Genomic DNA, 21373 nt, shown 5'->3' on the forward strand with positions numbered 1-21373 from the left:
TAAAAGAAAGTTTTCCTTTAGTCTCTAAGACAGGACCTGATGGAGGGTTAGATATAAAGATCGCTTTTGCTCAGAAGACCAGAATTGAATATTAAACATGCTAAAGCTTGACTCGAGTTGGATGCATAACTGAAACAAGCCACGTAAATGATCTTCCAGTGCGAACAGCTATCTTTTCCTCTGGGTTTTTTTGTTGTTTTGTTTTGTTTTTTTTAAACCCCCAGACTCCCGAAGTCGTTGACTGTAAAACCGCCTCGTTGCTTCACACTCATGAACAGTTTTTTTTTTTTTTTTACGAAACGCATGAAAACAAAGCCGTCATTCATGAGAAAAAAAAACAAAAAAAACTGCTAGCTTGCAACAACGAGGAAGAATTTGCTCGCGTAAACAATGCTCAAAATTTGTACCACCTGGATTTTATGAGTAGTGCATACATGTACATGTGTCGGGTTGTTCGCTCGCTCCCTCACACATGCCCCCTCCTGCATACCTCCAGTCCCAGCCCAATGGTAATATTTCAGAAATGTGGGGCTATAAAAATCACACTGTAGCATATATCTTCCAGCCCCCCCCCCCTCACCCCTTCCCCACACACACACACACCCTCACACCTCTCCCTCCCCTCCCCTCCCCTCCCCCCCCTCCCCTCCGGTCCACCGGTGCAGTCGAGTCAGTCAGCAGGGAGTAGCAACACTGAGGATGTGATCAGCTCAGTAGTTTACAGCGAAGACGGGACGCCCGCCTGCTGTTTTCAGTTCAGTTCAGTAGTTCCAGTGATGGTTTCCCCCCCTGAAGGCCGCCGACGCGTTCAGTGTCACTGATAAGACTTTTAAGTGATGATGTAGAGGTTGGTTTAGTTTAAAAAAAAAAAAAAAAAAGGTCAACCAGCCCGACTGGCCGGAGAAGTGAGGTGTTAGTTAAAAGATGCTTTTTTTAATTATTTTTTTTTAATTCAAAAAGCAAAGAGAGTCTTTTTTTTTTTTTCTTTTTAACTTTTTTTGTTTTAACTTTACTGCATTAATCTCACAGGTAAGAAGTGTTACTGTACATGCCTCGAACGTTGTGCTGGCATGGAGGAGGGGGAAATAAATAAAGACAAGAGGGGAAGCGGGGGTGGGGGGGGGATAAGGAGTGGATAAGGGGGAGGGAGGTGTGTGGGGGGGGGGGTCGTGGTCGTGGCACAACTCTTAGCTTCTTCCCGTGATGGTGGACGCGGGACACGTTGTGGTCGGAGAGGACTGAGATGATGAGCGGTGGTTGGAAGACGGATTCTAGTGCAGGGTTTGTACAAAAAGGAAGGTGTCCATGACAGATGTGCCGTTTACCCGTTCGGGCCTGTGTGTGTGTGTGTGTGTGTGTGTGTGTGTGTGTGTGTGTGTGTGTGTGAGAGAGAGTTGGTGTTTCTGAGGGAAGTCGTGCAGGAGTTGTTTTTTTTAGGGGGGGGGGGAGGGAGGGAGGGGGGAGAGAGTTAAAGGTCCAGCAGTCAGTCAGTTTTTTTTTTTTTTTTTGTCTTCTCACTTGCACGTGTGCACGTCGTAGACGCGCACGCACTCCTGACAGCTGACGTAGCAGCACCAGTGGAAGATGCAGTGGCACTTCTCCTTGCGCTTCTCAGTCCGGGTGTTGTGGCCGCGGCCGCAGCACAGCAGGTCGCAGCCCTCGATGCCGTGCGACGACACGTTGCAGACGCGGTCGCGCGTCCCGAACGAGCCGGTCTCCGCGTTGGGCTCGCAGAAGTTGGGCGAGCCCTCGTAGTAGACCAGGTCGCGCTCGGTGGGGTGCTTGAAGAAGGCGTACTTGACCCGCAGGGTCTCCACCCAGCCCCGCGACTCCCGGTGCTTCTCCACCACCATCTCCGAGGCGCTGTCGTACTTGTCCTTCAGGTAGTCGCCCAGCATGCGGAAGTCCGGCTGCGCCCACCAGCACGTCTTCACCTCGCAGCTCCCCGACAGGCCGTGGCATTTACAGCGCAGGTGCATGTGGTCGAGGATGGTCTGAGAAAACACGGAGGAACGCTCGTCAGGAAGGTTTAAACACACAAATAAAAGCATATTTGAAGTTCATACGAGCTTAAAAAAAAAAAAAATTAAATGTAAAAAAAAAAGCAGCATGGCAAAAGTCCAACATGTTTAAACTTTCATAACTATTTTTTCCTGACTAAATGATCTTTTAAGTGTTCCTTACGAGAGGAAACTTGCTGCATCCGCTTGGATTGAGAACAGTTTCTAATAGCAGACTTATTGCATAAAGTGAAAAATGCGTTTCCTTATGCCGAGCGTTGCAGCTGTGAGAGTTTGATTACAGCTGTTGTCCTTTGGGACGTTGTTTTTTTTTTTTTTTTTTACAGCCACCTGCCTACGGGCATGCAGTTTACACTTTGATGCTCAAAAAGGTAGATTTTTTTTTTGGGCGGGGGGGGTGGAATAATCCTTTAAATAAAATGCCACTGGTCTTACTTTGATTAACTGACTCAGTCCTCCGAGAGCCGTCACTTCCACGAAAGGTCTGGTGGAAATTTTACGGTCAGAAAATTTTAAAGGGAATTCAGTAACGCAGACGAACGAAACCACTAAAGACTCTCGGAGCGGGCCAAGAAAAACAATGTGCCACTGGCTGCAGTTTATTGAAGTGTCATGCAGCTGTGAAGCACTGAGGCTCAGAGCTGCTGCTAATTCCCTCTGAAGTCACTGGCTCACCCGGTGAGCGCTGCTCCCCCGCGGGGCACGTTTTACCTTTGTGTTCAGATTTTTTTGTTTTTTTTGTTGTGCTTTTAATTCAACGGCTATATTTAGCCGCAGAATTCCCCCCAGCTGCAGCGGAAGGCAGGTGGGCCGTGGCACCTCTGGGTGAAGAAGAAGAACAAGAAGAAGAAGAAGAAGAACAAGAAGAACAAGAAGAAGAAGAAGAAGAAGAAGAAGAAGAAGAAGAAGAAGAAGAAGAAAGGGGGTTGGACTGGTGACATCACAGTGTGAGCTTGTCATGCCAAACATCAAGTACCCGGGGCCCTCGGGGCTAAATACTGGAGCGTGAGAGGGCCAGGTGGAGAGGACGGGGATGGGGGGCGGGGGGGGAGGACGGGGGACGGGGGAGTCCTCGGCAGGGACGGCTGCTCGGTTAGCGAGCTCCCGTGGCCGCTTCACACTGCTCCTGTGTGCTTCGGATCAAAGGGCCGCCTTGTTGCCGTGTGGTCCCTCTGTTTGCCCCTCAGCGAGCCTGTTTTTCTCTCCCGGCAGTGACAGCAAGCCGGTGATGTTTTAAGTCGGAGCTGATTTCCTTCTCTTCTCCCTTTCTTTCATTTTTTTCATTGGGATGCAAGGCATGCGAAGTGTGTGTGTGTGTGTGTGTGGGGGGGGGGGGGGGTTGCTGCTTCGATGAGTAATTAACCGGTCGTTCAAAGTCAAGTGCTTATTTATTTTTATTTTAACTGAGAAATATGCGGACAAGTCAAGATACCGAATCTCTGCCATGAACGTTCACATGAACGATTAGTAACGAAGCAGCGACGCTTGCTGGATGAATCCTCTGATGCAGCAACACAACTCACATCTGTTGTTTATTGCTTTCCACATTTTATTGATAGGTGTGCTGAGTTTGCCAAATATCATCCCGTTGGTTTGTGAACGGCCGTTACGAAGCCTCGTGTTCGGAGTTTCGCCATCTTTGCTAGTCCGGAGCGGTTTGGAGCAGGAAGTGACCATATTTGGGCGAGCTGTGGATCTGACTCAATCTGATTGGAAACCAGATGATATTTCGTCCCGCCCACCGATAGCTGTAACCTGACTGCACCGCAGACCTGTCAATCAAACAAGACACGCCCCCCCAAAACAGGTCTTCTTGAATCTTCTTTTCTAATGAATGAGGGATTATTTTCAGATGGACCTCCAGAAAACTAAGAAGAAGGAGTGACTTTAGCTAACAACACCGAGATAACTGATGGACACATTTTATTCACTTTGGATCTGATGAGAGAAGTTGAATGGGAGTCTATGGAGCTGGAGGCTTTTTGGAGCCGACCTCTAGTGAGACTCGGTGGTATTGCAGCTGAAGACACTTCTGCATCGGCCTCATTTTTCACAGCCGGAAGCTACGAACACTTTTATATCCAGTATGTGATCCTGAACACAAAATGTGCTCAACAACAGAACCTGTTCCTGTCCTGCAGGTATTCAATGCTACAACCTACAGGGATATTTTGGATGTGCAAAACCAGGTTCCCAAATCTGGCTTTTCCGAGAAGAGTGGAACCCGTCGCAGCGAGGTTCGGGTGTCCACATACTTTTGGCCAAGTAGTGGTAGTTTCAGCGTGAAACGGTTTCTTGTTTACCGTGCGTCCGGCCTCGTTGTTGTGCCGGTTCATCGCCGAGCGAGCGTCCGGTCGGTTCTCCCTGGCGTCGGCAAACTCCCGGGACACCAGCACCCCGAACTCGGCGTCCTCGCTGCAGCCGCCCCACTTCCAGCCCTCCCCGGGGGGCCCCTTGTGGTGGGAGTCGCAGCCGCACATAGTGGACGTGCCTTCGGCGCAGGAGCGCGTCACTGCAAACGCAACGCCTGCCGAAGCGATGGCGTGGACGAACGCCGACTCTCTGGTTGCTGAAAGAGACAGATGAAGACAGACAGAGAGAAAGACAGGAAGGTGGGGGGACGGGGGGGGCGGGGTAAGTAGGTGTCAATCTTGTGTTGAACACGGACAAGGCGACCTTCACTGCTGCCAACATCCAGACAGATGTAATGAAAGGGATACCTCCAGGCAACAACCTTTTAACACCACATTTCATCTTTCAGAGGGCATATTTACGTACCGGCATTCGCCACAGACGAAAACAAGAAGTGAATCACGCCGACGTACCTCCGATCTCTCGTTTAATTTGTACGCGGTTTTACAGTATTAGAGACGAGGAAGCGCACGAAGGAGCCTGAAAGAGTCCCTGCAGTGACGTCAGCCCATTGTGGTCGTGTCAGGAGGGCCGAACGCTCAGTGGGATCTCGGTGACCTCCTGTCATCCCCGAGGTGTGCTGCTTTGCATCTGGATAGTGTTTCAGGAATGTTGTCACCCCTTCCTCCCCCCCAAACCACCACCACCACCACCACCTTCACTCCCTCCGTCCCTCCACCCGTCCCCCTGTTCAGAGCCCAAAGGCCCTCTGGTGAAACCGAGCGGCGTGTCGGCCCGTTTCTTTTTTTACGCCGAGGGATGGAGTTACGCCTCCTTTGAAGGCAACAGCTTATTATGTAAGCAGACACCATTGTTTCACAATCACAGCACACTTGCCGAGCCTCAACCATTACACTCTGCTAGCTCACACACACACACACACACACACACACACACACACACACACACACACACACACACACACACACACACACACACACACACACACACACACACACACACACACACACACACACTTGTATGGAGATGTGCACTGAAACGGACTTCTCAGGAGCTTTAACTGGCCTGAATTTCTCATGCACACAATCACGTTTTATTTAAAAATTGGTACAAACACGACCAGAGAATTATTTCGCAGACCGCAAAGGCTACTAAAGCCAGAAGTTCCTGGCGGGTCCAACTCACGAAGACTCTCTCAAGACCCAATTGGACCACTTTACAAGCCACAGGCACAGTGGACTCGTGTTTGGCCATATTTTCCCTCCCTCGATGTGACAAAACAAAAACACCTTTTTATGTGAGGTGGCGTTTTTTTGGCCTGTTGTGTTAATGTGATTCCACATGGGTACATATTTGTATGTTGTTGTTTTTTTATTTATATTTTTCTAACATTTCTGAGAGAGTGTATGCTAATAGTTTACGGGGTGAAAGATAAGATGCATTATCCAATGAAGGCTTTTGATGGGAAAACGTGTAGAAGATATTCGAAGTACAATTGCTGCGTTCAAATGGGGTCGTATTTATGTTTGAGGAAAATGTTGACGACCTCGTCTTTGCATTTCCTGCATTATGTTACCCGCCTGATAGTGCGCTAAATTGTTAGCCTCTGTGGCTTCTAGACGCCGTCCACGTTGCCTAGCAACAGGGTTTTTACGACTTAACCACTTTGAACGCCAAGCATGCGGCGCACACGACGTCCCGCGTTGCAACCACGAGCTCACTAGTTCCTTTTGAACGCAGCAAATAAATCCCAGATGTGTTTATTGCTATTTAAACTATAACAAAAACAATCATAACACCGGTCTGAACAATGACACCCTGGCTGTGCATCTGTCAATGTATTTTCACTGTTAATTCTTTGTAAAAGGAAACAGTTTCTGTCCAAATCCCCCAATGAACCCGGATGACATACAGTCCTCAGGTTGGGCATCCCCGCTCACCCTGGCAAGCCTCGCTGGGCCCTCCAAAGCAGGGGCCTGTGAGCCCTGGGCCCCTGGAGCTCTGGCTGTTAGCCAAGGCTAGCGCTGCTCCTGCTACCTGCTGGGCCCATCAATCCGCCTTTGTTTCCCTTGTGTCACACTGTATTATCCTCACAAAGGGCCCAGCGACTCGCGCCCCCACAGCCCCGCTCTGCCCAGAGCTGGCATTCCCTAAACTCCCTAAACTCCCCCCCGCCCCCCCGCTCCTCTTCCTCCAGCCACCCCTCCGCCAACACCCTGAGCTAGCTGAAATCCCATACACCACCACCCACCGCAGCACCTCCACCCCCCTTCTCCCCCCTCCCCACTTCCTCCAGGCATCCACCAACGGCACCACCGCGGCCAGTTTAAGGTGGCTCGGGCTGGTGGTTGGTTGTCCTCCCTTTGCCTAACTCCAACTTTTTCCATTCATCACTCCTAAAAGTGACACACTCTTCCTTCCTTCCCTCCTTCCCTCCTTCCCTTTGCTTCCCCATCCCAAAGTGCACACCCGGGCTAGGTTTGGGAGAGATCCCCTTTCAGCCTGTTTTCATGACAGAGTCAAAAGGGCGTGTGAATGGGGCGTCCGTGGGAGCTGGACTGTGTGAGGCGCGCACTGGTCTTCATGCACAGTAGGGGTTGAGCGGAGCCCCCCGGCCCTTTTCTATTGCCTGTAATCTCATTTGGTCTCCCCTCTCCCTTTTATTTGACTGAGGAGCTTGGACTGCTCACACTGCCCATTTCTGCCCAGATTCCTTCCCCTCTGACACACAGGCCAATTCATTTCCAATCAGCGCTTGCTACACAGTAAAACTTCTACCTTTATAATTAGGGAGTGCGGCCTTGAGCGGGACACCTGCGTCTATTGTCTGCCGCTGTCAGGTTTTGCTTCGGTGAAGTGTTTGCGGGGACGTCTTACGTTTAAGCATCCTGCGTGTGAAGCGCCTGATGGATGTCTCCAGTATATCAGCTGTACTTGTCAGGGTTTCGGTGATAGATTTACCGCGCTAACCCCCTTTCATGTACGAGAGTGTAAACACCGTTGGGAAAACCCAAAAAAATAAAAAGCCACTGAACTCTGAAAACTAATGGGATATCGAAGGTAAAGACGGATGGAAGTTGAATAATGTGTCAGTGCTTGTACCTGCGCTCATTTCTCACTGCAGCCAGGAAAGGTGTATATTATTGTAATTGCCCTAGTTAGTCGTTTGTCAGCAAAAAGCCCAGAGAACAGCCAGTGCTGAGCCCGAGGGCGGAAGCTGTTAGACGCTACGTTTTGTACGAGCTTGCAGTAGCGGTAGCTGACTTTTTGCAGCAGGGCAATTAGATTTCTTCAGATCATCATTAAAACAGCAAGATAGATGTACGGCAAGCTTTAGATGCTTGTAAAAAAAAAAAAAAAAAGCCTCTACCTTTATCCAGCACCGGGCCAAAGATGGCCAGGTTGTCCTTGATGGTGGTGCAGTTCCATCGGCGGCCCCTGAACTGGTGCTGGCACTCCTGGATCCCCAGCTTAACGCCTTCGGCCACGCTGGGCATGATCTCAATGTAGTTGCGACAGAAGCGCAGCTGCTTGGGCACCAGGCCGGGGATGGAGCCGCACAGGATGGGTTGGGAGCCCAGAGACGAGTACTGCTGCCCCAGGGCCAGGGACCTGCGTCACAGGGAGAGGGAGGAGCGTCATGAGGTGAGATCTGCGGCAGGGAAATCGTCTCTGCAGAAAAACACCTTACAGGCATCATTGCAAAGGAAAAATGATCTGAATGTATTAGTTTTTTTTTGCAGGTTTCTGAGGGTTTATATTGAACCCAGATACATTTTTGGCATTGTAGAGCAGTATCTGTCGCACAAAACCTGACAAATACTGAAAGATATCTGCTCAGATCAGTGATTATCTTGTTGGCTCACTTTTTAACTGTGTAAATTCTGATTTATGTCAATATCCTCCCAGTTTTAGACAGTTTTATTCAGAGCAAAGTCTTGTACTTCGGCTTTTTGTTTCCACATTTAACACTGAAAAACGTTGGCTTCTTTAAACAAAAAGTAGAAAATCACATGCGTGTCTGTCCCAAAACTCACCTATCGAACCCGAGCGCCTCCTTTTATTCTTAGTTTTATTGGATGCGGGAAGGGAAGCCGCTGGCCTCACAGCACAACCATGTGCCCTCCATGAACTCGGTCCAACAATAGCCGCGATGGTGACCTGCCAGGGAGGCCTCTGTGAGAGGCACCACGCTCCACAAGAGGAGATCCCTTCTGTATTCATTCATCTCTTTTACACTGTAAGCGCAGCTCTGTGACAGCACACTGATTCATACTGGAGTGTCTTATTGACTTATCTGCTTAATGTAGTTTATACTAAGAGCTCCTGTTTATTTTGTCTCCTTGTTTTTTCACTGGGAAGGGGAGGGCGGGGGGTACTAATGGGCCTACTTCAGGGCAGGGATACAAGCTATTAGTAGTTGACTTTTCAAAGTGTTCCCACTTGTTAGTATGCACAGATCTGCCGATCTAACAGATAACGCACGAGAACCTGTCTGCTTCGTTTTGGGAAAAGCCCCCTCGTATGATTTCCAAATGTATGAAAACACCTGCCCTGGCAGTTCAATCGTTCATTTGTGGTTTTCCTCTGTAGCTGATGTTTTAAGAATGATCATGTGTGCAGCCGATGGACAAAAAAAAACAGCATATCTGAAGCTCCGCGCCTCACCAGAAGGCTGCTGCAGATGTGCCTATAAGCAGGGATTAATCACTTGCAACGAGACAGCCGAGATCAGCTTGTGATGCCAGAAACCATTATAGTTTCATTCAGGTAATTAATTTTAATTGCTTTCTGTTTCTCTTGAAATAAAAAAGAAAGAAAAAGAGAAAACATGTTTGCCGTGCCCGTGTTTTAACATGCTTTTTGTGATGACAAGCTCAAACAAAACTGTACGGTTCGCTGCAGAAGCTCCTGTATTTTACTGCAGGATGTCAGGCGACACACATTTCTTGTTTATTCATTTTTACGCGAAACAGTGTATCACCTGAAGAAACACGTGTGTTTCTGAGCCTGAACGCCAACTGTGTGTGATCTGCACGTTTACAGGGTCGTGGACGTGAGTTCACCAGACTCCTGCACGAGCAGACTCTCCAGCCGCTCGGCCGAGAGTCTGGGGTGGACGACGCGGCGCTGGAGGCCATGAGGATGACAGCGGGGAGGAACAATTGACGCTGATCAGATCAGAGCGCCACTCGGGATGACCTCAGGACCCCCGCGGGGCGCAACCCAATCACAGCAGCGTCTGACTCTGACAGATGAGTGCGGTGCAGCGCCCCACCCCAACACAAAAGTCAAGCCATTGAAGTCACGGGGGAAAGAAAAATCCCCCTCTCAGATACGTTCACGGCTCATGTGCGCTTTTGCTTTCTACATATAGCTGCCCTCCAAAAACCCCCCCCCCCATACCAGTTATAATCTGAGGTCGCTCCCAGGTAGCTCCCACACCGAGACCATGAGGTTGTTTTGGTTTTACAGCTGGTCTGATGGAATACGACGATCCCACTTGTGTTCTTGGCACGAGGCTCCTGACTGACACTGATACACAACAAACAGTTCTTGTGTTTCAGCGGGGAAACCTTGTACAACAGTTCCTCAAGGAAAAAAAAAAGTAAGAACAACTATCTTCTGGAGTCTCTTCTCTTTTTTTTTTTTATAACCGACTGAAAACAGACTTAAAAGGCTGTTTTTTTCCCCTCATTTCAGAGTCAGTAATTTGATCGAGCTCATCAATCTCCATTCATGTTCTTGCCATGAGTTTACCCAAGCGAAGGCAGGCACATTAGCTCATCTGCCAGTCCCGATCCCACCAACATCACAGAGTTCAAGTGTTGCTGACTTCACTCCGTCTGGTGACTGAGTGACTAAGGACCTTAATTACACTGTCTGCTCGCTCCGTTACTGCCCATTAATCTCCCAGTCATGGGATGGACCGGGGTTGGGATGATGCTTTTTCTGCTCAAGAGCCAGTAGTTGAATGCTTCGGTGTCGCACGCTCCCCAACAACATCAGTCAGTGAACTCAAAGAGAAAATCTCTCGAGTGAGACATCTCTGCGTTCAGACCGCTGTGCCAACCTTTGCTACATTTTGGGATCCGTTCAGGACAGCTAAATTGCTCGCTGACAAAACTGGCTTAACTACTGAATTCAGGACTTCTGATGGAATCAATTAGCAAAACCACACAGGACTTTGTGGTGGACATAGCATGTTTAGATGGCAGCCTTGTGGATCCAGAAGCCTATTTGCCTGTTTGTAGAGGATGTGTCTCACTTGATCCGCACGGACAGATGAGATGGAAGGGATATCTTTTTTTTGTTTTGTTTTGGCCCAGGTGCTAATGAGAGTCTTAACCCTTCGAAGAGTCACAAGACAGACACACACACACACACACACACACACATAGCAGACTGCCGAGCACGTAGACCAACATGTGCGCGGCGCTGATCCGGCCCCGCTTTGCCTCACTTCTCGGAAGCTATACGAGCGACGTGTCTCAACCGAGCGAGCGAGCAGCAGACGCAGAGACCTCCAGAGAGGCAGAGCGCCGGGGGAATCCGCTGCAGGGGACGAGACAGAGCAGCAGAGCAGCAGCGAACTGCAGGGCTTGGCAGGTGCATGCCCGGACACGTCGGTGTGGGGCCTCTGCTGGCCTCGGGGGGGGGGGGGGGTGTTTACAGCTTGGTTGGGGGTTTTCTCAGTCAGTATCTAAACTGGGTTGATTTGAACGTATGATGCGCCACTGCAAAAACCACAGACATGAAGCAGAGGAAACAAAGGGATTCCACCACACACCTCGCTGAGGAGTGGAAATGCACGCAATCAGGACTGCGGCACTGTCAACAACAAAAAAACGTGTGACTCAGACACTCCCAGTGCAATAAAAATAACAAGAAAAAAATGGGAGTTGGCTGGGGGATACTTCTCCGCTGCATCTCCCTAGCTCTTATTTTGTCAGTTTTAAGTCCAAAGGTGAGTGAAGGAGTCTCGTACTGTCAGAAATATGCTGCAGCTGCTATTGTGGGAGGTCCGCATCACAGGGGTCAGCGTGTAAGCACGTCTGCACAGATGAGGTTTCTATGTGTGACAGCCTGCCATGTCTAGAGGCACACACAAAAAAAAACGTACCAGGTGACCCTTCAGTACCTGTTGAGCACCAACATGACGTTTGACATTGGCCTCCTTCAACCCGATGGCCCGAAATAAGTTCATGACCAGCGCCCAGATTGCACGTATCCAAGTAGCCCGGGAGTGTTGATCTCAGGCCCGTTTGCCTCATTAAGCAAATAGAAGGTCATTATGAGTCAGTGCCTTTCAGTGATGTGTGTGTGTCACTGAACCTCACTTCAGTATAGGTGTCAGAGCTGCAGCTTATCTGAAGCGTCAAGTTAATTTACCCACTGCTGGCACTGTTTTGTGTCTCGGCCGTAACTTTGGTGTGATAATTCCGGATAAAGAAAAATAACATTGCTTCACAAATACAGACGGCACTGCCACAAAAAGCACGCTGTTATTTTGGACCTGTGATGGCCCCCAAAAAGGTTTATATTGCTTTCAGGGCAAAGGTTCCTGAATCTTTCGAACCATTGTACGACAATGCACCGAACCGTATTTTACCAAGTAAAAATAAAATTCACTGATTTGACCATGCAATAGCCTCAGAAGCAACAACAACAAGGCAAATGTTTGCAAAATCAAAGAACGTATTTACATCTCTCGTAAGAAAGAAGTGCAACGAAGCAGGTCGACTGACGACTTTGACTCCTAATTAGCATCGACACGTTCGTCTGGCGTCGTCTTTCACCGCCTGTTATTTTGTGGACCTTGTAGACATTTTAGATTTCCACTTATTCCTCTTTCTAAAATCAACCGCCGAGAAGTCCGAATACGACCGCATCATCAGACGCATATGCAGATATTACTTCCAAAATATTTAAATGAGAAACAACCAATTTTGAATTGTGATGTGTATTTGTAAAAACTCCTGTCTGTAATAAAATAAAATGAAATGGCCTCACTGTTGGGGAACGAAGAATAAGTGTGTTTCTCAGTTTTAAAGGTTTTGCATTGATAATTACGTCGACATCTTGTCACATCACCAAAATTTAAACATGTCGCTATTACGTTCATGCATTTATATATATATATATATATATATATATATATATTTTCATACACAATAAATCTCATTCATTTTTGTTCTAAAAATATTGCGTATCAAACAAATGCCGCCGTTACGACGTCACTTCCGGCTGCCATGTTTTGGACGCGGACGTAAACTTGGCTCGATCGTATTACTTCTTTCTTTCTAAATCATTCGCCAAAGCTCGAGTGTTTGTAACGGTGGAAGATTTTTGTTGTTGTTGTTGTTGTTGTTTTTCTTCAAGGAATGTGGAAACGAACCAGTGGGTGAGTGTTCTCAAACGAGCTGCCGTTGTTTGTTTTGCGTGTTTAGCCTTTAGCGGCGGGCTAGCTGAACGTTAGCTCCGCGTTTCCGGTCTTAACATTTTGTCGTTTTACGTGTAAAAAAAAATAAATAAACGTTTCAAACACGAGACGATTCCTGCATTTAAAGTTTTACAGAACTAAACATGCTTATTAAATCCAGCTTTGTGGAGTTTATTTATATTGATAACATGCATTTTTTTTTAATTTTGTTTATAAGCTCGTATTTTGTGTTGTAACATCTGGAAAGTTCCTGTTGAGGTTAAATATAAATTCATTAGAGCAAAAACATAAATAAAAAGCACAATATTTCACAAGTAAAGTGCAAAATACCTAAAAGTTAGACTTGGGGGGTGGGGGGAATCCTTATCTGTATATTGGATATATATGTTTGCATATTTTGTTAGTTTCTACCACTGGTGTCACTAGTAAACACAAATCCACGTGTTTTGCATTCAGATTGTTTTGATTCAATATGTCAGTTCAAAAGTTATAACTCGTACCAGAGTGGCAAAAGAGAAAAGCCCGTAACGATCCCTCCCCGTGTGCATTAGTCCTCACACTGATCATAAGACTTGTAAACTGCACAGTTGACCTTAAATATTAAGGTTGGTTTCATGCATTGGAGCCAAAAAGCACAATATTTCCATTTAAAAGTCCAGAGGAGTGTAGAAGTTTAAACGTTGCATAAGTTTTGAAATATTCAAGTAAAGTGAATTCAATATGTATGTGTCGTAATGTTTTGAGTTTCCACCTCTGGAGTCACTGACAGTTGTTTAGATTAACCGTGTAGCCTAATTCAAAAGTTGTATATTACAATAAAAAAAAAAATATATAAGAACGAATCAAAAAGCAAAAGAGAGGCATGAGAAAGCCCGAAACAACCCCTCCCTTGTGTGCATTGGTCCTCAAACACAGATTAAAATACTTGTAAACTTGCGTCTCCTTCTTTGTAGTTTCCTGCTTCCAGCACAGTCTTTGTTAAGATGATGGCGAGCGGGTGTAATGTTTTATTTGTGCTGTCCAGTCTCCGCAAACAGAGTTTTACTGGACTCGTGTCCCCGCTGCAGGACGCTGGAAACGGCCGACGCATAATGGGACACTTTTCAAGCTTGTTACTTCCTGGTCAAGAGTGCAAGTAGAAACGAATGATGTACTCTTCTGCTTTTTTTTTTTTTTTTTGTATTTTGGATCACGTTAGTATAATAACAGGATTCTCTTTTATTTATTAAGGAAAGAGGAATATATATTATTTAGATTACAGGTTTAGCTGCGGGCTCCAAAAGGAATTTGAAAGGATTCAGACTTTGCAAACAGAATTGATGCTGGCTTCGGATTTGATAAATGCCGTGTGGGGCGATGATGGGTATTTTCTTGTTCATGTCTGAGTGAGTTAACTTATTTCATTATAGAGAAATTAATAACGTTAGCTTATGCCGCCGCGTTTTGTGCCCGAAGCGCCGAGTGCCGAGCGGCTTCTTCTGTCGCTTCGTCTGTGAGATCCCGGCTCCTGAACTGCTCTCTGCAGCGACACACTGCAGCAATATTGTTTGCATTAAAACTCTTAAAATCTACCTCCCAATTTTACCTCTACATGTTGACGCCGCAGCTCAACTTGTCTTTTTTTTTTTTTTGCGCCCGGAGGACGTCGCGTCGCTAAAACGAGGCCCTAGCAGCGCGCTGAAAAAAACAAAACAAAACACTGGCGTCAGAATCGGCGCGTCTAAATCCCACAGCAGAATCCGCCGAGAGATAAAGACACTCGGAAGAGAGTAAGTGGGCCAAGGAAAGTTGCCGGCTTCGCCCGAGGATGGGACTTTTTCCTGGTGGAGGCTGGAATGCAAAAGCTGCTCCTCTGTGTTTTGTTGTCTTCTCTCTTTTTTCTTTTTTTTTACTTTGGCACACTTTTGATTTGTAGTCCAACAGCTCCTGGCTGATCAGATAAAAAATGACAGGACCCCTGAAAAATGTTCCAACCTGTTCTTTCTCTCTACCTCCTTTTTTTTTTTGTGTGCCTCCCCCCCCCCCTGTCTCTGCAGCCTGCTGCAGAGAGTGTGGAGTTGGGACAAGGAGCCCCTGCAGTCACAAAGTATGGAGACGTGAGGAGGGAAACTGAACAGGGTGTAAACTTGTGAACCTGCCTGTCGGGGAAGAGAGTCGCGCGCCGGAGAGTACGAGGCTCTTGACGAACGCACGTCAAGACCGTGGCGTCTTTGTCAGTCTGTAGGTGGACGAGACGGAGTCTCGAGTCTCGAGGGGACTGTGTGAACGAACCACAACTCAAACAGTGCATTGTCCCCCCCCCCTCCTCCTCCTCCATGTTCATAAAAGAGGGAGGCGGGGGGGGCAGCTTGTTGGCACCGCCGCTCGAATCGTCAGCGGTAACGTGTCCTATGCAAATCATAACTCGTAACGGATTGTTTGGAATCTTTCACTTGTATGTCTGGAATTTCCTTTGTGGTAATTTCAAACGCGGCAAACTGTCTTTAAAAGTAATTAAAAAAAAACTAATTACTGTTGACTTTCTCATGGTTGGCTGATTTGCAGGATAAAAAAAAAAAAAAAAAAAAAAAAGGGTGTGAAACTACATTCTGGGACTTAAACCTGGTTAAAAACAACAAAAAAAAGATGGGCAAGGTTGCACATACGTCAACCCCAGAGGTAGGACACACTAACCATCACCATATTTATACAACCAACCATCAGACATGTTTTGGATCCCTCGGTAGGGCTGGGTGTCATTCGATTTTCTGCAATTTCCCAAAATTGGCATCATCCTGGTAGATTTGTGGTCTTTTTCATGTATTCTTTGTTGTGATAAATCCCTACTGAGATAAAATATATATATATATATATATATATATATATATATATATATATATATATATATATATTATATTTAGAAAAAAGTTCAGATTCCTGTCTTGACGTAGTATTTGAACCTTTAATGATTTTTGGCTTTTATATGTTGTATTGTAACGTGCAACCAGCAGTGACGTCACCCGTCGGTTTGTGAAACGGCCGTTAAGAAGCCTCGAGTTCGGACTTTGTCGGTCGCCATCTTTGCTAGTTCGGAGCGGTTTGGAGCAGGAAGTGACCATATTTGGACGAGCTGTGGCAGGAGAAAGCGGTGGATCTGATTGGAAACCTGACGATACTACACCCCGCCCACCGATAGCTGTAAGCTGATTGCATCACAGGCCTGCCAATCAACACCCCCCCCCCAAAAAAAAAAAAAAACACGTCTTTTTGAAGTTTATTTTCTAATTAATGAGGGATTATTTTCAGATGGACCTCCAGAAAACTAACAAGGAGCGACTTTAGCTAACAACACTGAAATAACTCGATTTTTATGAGATTTTATGAGAAGTTGAATGGGAGTCTATGGAGGCTTTTTGGAGCCGACCTCTAGTGGCGCTCGGTGGTATTGCAGCTTTCTGCAGAAATGTGGTTATATTTCAATTTAAAGTATTGAAGAAAAAAAAAAAAAGGTATACACGACACCTTCTATTTGAAGTTATTTACAGCACCTGCATCGTCAAGCATGTAAACTTGATCCCGTCTCATTGGGAGATACTGAATGACGGTCCTTCTCCTCCTCTCTGCGCTGCATCCGTCGGTTGTTTGTTTGACCCGGTCGGTGACCCGAGGGCTCGGCCCGTACAGGTGCGCTCGGCACGTCTTCGTCACCGACCCCTCGTGTGTCAGAGAAATTGCTCTCTGCTAATAATTAGCCTCTTGTGACGAGCCGTACAGGTGAGATCAGCCAGGTAATGAAGACTTTAAATAATACGTGCGTCTGTCCCCTAATGATGTCTTCGCCCCCCGGCCGTTGCCGTCCTCCCTTTGAGGAACCGTCCCGGCCTGTGTTTTAGTGCCGCTAATAGCCGTGCACCGCGGGACTTTGTCATTTCCTACAAGAGCACATTGCATGTCCTTTGATGGTGGGTGAAGATTAGGACTCGCCTTCACCGCTTTGAAATACCACTCTCCTTTGAACCTCTCACCTAGCCTGGGTTCGGCTGGATAATGTCATCCCACGGGTTGGTTTGGCTGACGGACTGTTCTCGTCATGTTAGGTGAAGTAATGTCTTGAAGTTTTTTTTCTGAGATCAGCACATAAAAATGCGTCTGACTCACATGTGGTTTCATCAAATTGTTTTGAGCAATATTGACTCAGTGTAGCTTTAATACCTCCGAACTGGCAATACAACTGCTTTTTTTTTTTTATTATTATTTTTTTATTATTAATTTACTTCCATAATGTTCCCAGTACCTCTTTTGGATGTTTGTCTTTTTGGAGACATTTCTTTTAGGCTTTAGCCCCAAATTGCCTTTGACCCCCGGCCCTCATAATGAAACCCCCTAACATTTCTTATGAATCACCTTCCTGCTCTTTTCTCCACCTTCCCCTGCCCTGTCGAGAATAATACCCCCGAAACATCCTTGATCTTTTCACACAAGGCGGCTGACGGAGGATTTTCTCGTCGTAAGAATCATTTAAGTGACCCCCTTTCGCCAGCGGTAGGGGTTTTAGGGGTCGAAGATTGGATTGAGGATTGGAAGTAAAAAGGGGTGGGGGGGTGGTGGTGGTGGTGGGGGGGGGGTGTCACAGTCAGATAATGACATTCCTGAGACCCAGAGATGGGCTGTGGAGACCCATTTAAGCCGCTCAGGTTGAACTGGAAAGGTCTGTGTGTGTGTGTGTGTGTGTGTGTGTGTGTGTGTGTGTGTGTGTGTGTGTGTGTGTGTGTGTGTGTGTGTGTGTGTGTGTGTGTGCGTGTGTGTGTGCGTGTGTGCGTGCGTGCGTGTGTGTGTGTACTGGGATCTGCCGAGAGGTGATATTATTACTGAGGCCTCAACGGTTCTTACAGAAAGTCTGAAACCTTTAAAAAAAAAAAAAAAAAGAAAGCGCTCCATCACGTTGGCCTAAACACCTTAAAATGTGTTTTTCGGCACTTTTAACGAAACGTATTTGTAATTTTTTGGGGGTTAATTCTGCAGATTTCTGTAACTCCCGTCTGCATTTGTAGCAGCAAACGGCAGCAAATCAAAGCCCCGTCTGGGTGTACTCCTTCAGAGATACAAGGACTGCATTGATTGTTCCTTAAAGCCGACGGTGAGTTCAGCGTTGTCGTTTTAAAAGAGGTCCCCCCCCCCTCCCCTGTCATCTCCCTGCTCCGTCCTCACTGTGCTCTTATTTGATTTCAGCCCCGTTCATAACAGCAACTATGTAAATTTCAAGTAATCTCGTAATGACAACGAGCGGCGATGAAATTCACGACGTCCCCGCTTTCTCATGCGGCTTTAACAGCAGCGATGATAACAGAGGATTAAGAAAATAACAGTTATTGGGTTCATACATCTTCGTGGCTGCGCGGTGTGATATGACAGCGTTAAACCGATAATCACCGCCGCTGCTCGATGGCTGCCGTACGGGCAGAGTAATCAGCTGAGGTAATTCCTCTCGCTGAAAGTGACTGTCATCATTCACTTAACAAGCATCACGGTTTACGCAAAAGAACACAAACACGCTGCTGGCTGCCGCAACGAAAGTAGGACGACGAGACGTTAAAGCCACGCCGGCTTAATGCAAAAGCAGGGACGGGGGGGAGACGGGGGGCTGAGTGTTATTAAGAGCAGCGTGTTATGTCAGTCTCAAGTTCTTAAATTGGATATTCCTCGATTATTATGTACAGGTTAAAAGGTGAAACCGAAGCGCAGCGAGTCGTCCAAGAACAGATCTTTTTCTTTTTTTCTCTTTTTTCATTTTTAAAACCACACAGAGAGAGCTGGCGTTGTCAGATAATTGGACGGAGACACCGTGGGACCTGTGGATTATGTGGGGTCACATCATCGCTTTAAGCTGTCATGGATTCCCCTCGAACCTTGATTGTACAAACCTAACTGCCCCCCTCCCCTCCTCCCGCCACCACCATCACCCCCCTCCAACATTCTTGCATTTCAAGAAGGCAATTTACGGCCCCGTCTCTCCTCCGCCAAACCCACCTCATTAGTTCGCTCTGCCTTTTTCTTTCTCCTACACCTCATCTTTGACCATGCATATGTGCATATCAGTCGAGTTATTTATGCTCTGTTTTGTTTTCAACACCCCATCTTGTAAAAGCAAAAGGCTGCAAGGCATAAAGCAGTCAAAAAAAAAAAAAAAAAAAAAAAAAAAGTGCTCTTTTCCTTCCCAACCCATCCCACCTTGGCTGGAGAATTTATGGCCGAGTCATCGCCCCTGAGACAGAAGCTGAGCCTGCCCGGGTTCCCTTTTTTTTTTTTTTTTTTTTTTTCTGAAACTCGGCACCCTCTCGTTTGACGCGCCACCTCGTTTTGTCTCACTCTTGGACACGCTCGATACCGCGGAGGTGATGCCGCTGACGGCGCTGTTTGACACCCATTCCTCAGCACCTGCCCAGTCACCTGAAGCCACGGCTCCGCGTTTCATCTCCACGCCGCCCACCGACCCCCTTCTATGCCCGGCCCTGCGCTTCAAAACGTTGCCCCCCGCACCCTCATCTCCCCCCCCCCCACTCCCCCCACCAAAAAAAAAATCAAAAAAAAAATCAAAAGGTAGCGCGCATTGTTAAGGTTTCGAACATTATACCGGTGTCATGTAAGCTCCCTGAACAGAACAGCTGCAGGTAATTCACCCAGAGAGACTCCCGAGCTCTTTGTCACTGTTGTCTTACGCCTCTCGCCGCAGCCAGAAGTGGGTGTAAAGTCCTCTTTGCCATTAACACTTCAGCCCTGTGGCCTGTGTGCTTGGCAGCTGCCTGCTCTGTAAATGAAACCAGAAGATGCTCGCGGTTTGGACAGCGCTTACGGTCGGACCACATGCTAGTTGGGCTACCAAAGTGCAGTAGCTCTGACAAGTATTGTGCCGCGAGCCAAAAGAGCTTTGTCATACGCCCACGCAAAAATATCTCCAAAATAGAAGCTTTATGTTACAAAAGGAGATCAGGAGCTATGAGGTCAGCTGCATGTAGCTGAATCCGTAATGAGATAAACCTCTAAATTTCAGTTGCTGGTGCCAAAAGCGATCTGGGATAATTTAACAAAGAGTAAAACCCTGCGGCACCTAAACATATTGTCTCCTGACAAATCCGTAGTGGAGGGGGTGAATTGTGCTACAATTGAAAAGCAAAATGATATGCTTCACTGATTTATTTATATATATATATAATTTTTTTTAAAATTTGATTAAAGTACAGCTGATGCACCATCACAGACCACAAATTTGTAATATTAAAAAAAAAAAAAAAAAAAAAAATAGTGTTGAAGTTTGTCAGTGTTGAACATTTCAGATGCACTTCACGGCATGTTTTGGGGGGCCGGCGGCCTGAATGTCGAACAGTGACGCACAATAGCAAACAAAACAAAATGATGCTGATCTTCTAAGTCATGATTGTTGTACTTCCTGCGACACTAAAATTATATGCTCGTATTTCAGAAAATAAATAGATAATGGTTTTTTTTTTTTAAAGGTGAGGTTTTTTTTTGTTTAGTTTTTTACGCTTTGAGTTTTCTTTGGCAACGTCGGTCTTGTTATTGTCCCTGAACGAAAAGGAACAATTTATGTGATTTCTTTCTTTCTTTTTTTAAACGATTTTACCGACTTTAACTGTTGTGGGAAAAATACCTTAAAAAGTCCCTCCGGTGTGTGTTGACAATTTCAAATCTAAATGGTGATCACTTTGCTGGTGTCAATTTTTTTTTTTTCTCTCTTAAATTCAAAAACAACATTTTCAAGGTTCCCAAACAAAAAACAAAAAAAACAAAAACATCCTCCTCTTTGCATCACAACATACTCCAATGTGATAAATGGACCTGAATGTGGAGGGGAAAAGAACAGCGAGGCTTTTCCGTTACACTCGTACTTGAGGTTAAGATTCTTTGGACTGGGCCGGAGAACATTTTTCCACGCAGTCGACTGAAAGTGCACATTTCTGCCCTCCCAGAAAATGATCATTTGACCAAAAGACTCCCTCTCGCTCTCTCTCTCGCTCTCTCTCTCTCGCTCGCTCTCTCTCACTCACTCACTCTCTCTCTCTCTCGCTCTCTCTCTCTGTCTGTCTTTTTTTTTTTTTTTTTTTTTTTTTCTGCAGCTATAGGCTCTGATGCTGAAAGTGTGGATTCGTACTCACCACCAGATGGGATAGCCTCCAAGCACCCGCGAGCCGGACAACCACACACACATCCAATATCCAATCAGATACAAATCCATGAGGTAAGCCTTGTAAGTGTGTGAGAGGGCAAAATTGGATCAATACATAGAAAAAACTTCCAGTAGGCAGTGAAGAAGAGTTTCCAGGAAGAGCGGCTTTTTCGAGGGCAGCTTGATTGTTGTTGAACGAGGGGGGAAAATTAAAATGATATTGCAAAAAAAAAAAAAAAAAAAAAAAATTCTTCCTCCTGTTTTCCCCCCTTTCTTTGCGTCGGCCAGGAAAGTGTGTCTGTCTCCTAGTAGTTAAGAGAATAAGTGTCTCTCACACATGCACACGCTCCTACCCGTCCTCTCCTTCCCTCCCTC

At 46.6% G+C, this 21373-nt stretch overlaps 2 protein-coding genes across 2 annotated transcripts in view; one reads left to right on the forward strand and one right to left on the reverse strand.

Moving 5' to 3' along the window:
- The window catches only part of myo1d (myosin 1D), a 200672-nt gene that overhangs the window by 122600 nt on the left and 56699 nt on the right, over positions 1–21373 (forward strand). The window lies entirely within an intron of this gene.
- wnt3 (wingless-type MMTV integration site family, member 3) lies at positions 847–21358 on the reverse strand. Its single transcript, XM_069704604.1, has 4 exons — positions 20988–21358; positions 7765–8006; positions 4325–4590; positions 847–1994 (listed from the first exon to the last, which is right to left on the reverse strand). The coding sequence occupies exons 1-4, from the start codon at positions 21065–21067 to the stop codon at positions 1515–1517; spliced, it is 1068 nt and encodes a 355-aa protein (XP_069560705.1). The 5' UTR covers positions 21068–21358; the 3' UTR covers positions 847–1514.

This window comes from Brachyistius frenatus, unplaced genomic scaffold (assembly GCF_029030835.1).
Source record: "Brachyistius frenatus isolate BFR_SWC_R1_liver_20210118 unplaced genomic scaffold, ASM2903083v1 Contig_51, whole genome shotgun sequence".
In the NCBI taxonomy this organism is placed as follows: domain Eukaryota; kingdom Metazoa; phylum Chordata; class Actinopteri; family Embiotocidae; genus Brachyistius; species Brachyistius frenatus.

Bases quoted from the DNA above. Each gene is read 5' to 3' on its own strand.
- wnt3 (XM_069704604.1), bottom strand. From the start codon at position 21,067: ATGGATTTGTATCTGATTGGATATTGGATGTGTGTGTGGTTGTCCGGC. The intron at 8,007-20,987 runs GTGAGTACGAAT...CCTGTGACGCAG, and splicing joins GGAGGCTATCCCATCTGGTG to GTCCCTGGCCCTGGGGCAGC. The intron at 1,995-4,324 runs GTAAACAAGAAA...GTGTTTTCTCAG, and splicing joins ACAACGAGGCCGGACGCACG to ACCATCCTCGACCACATGCA.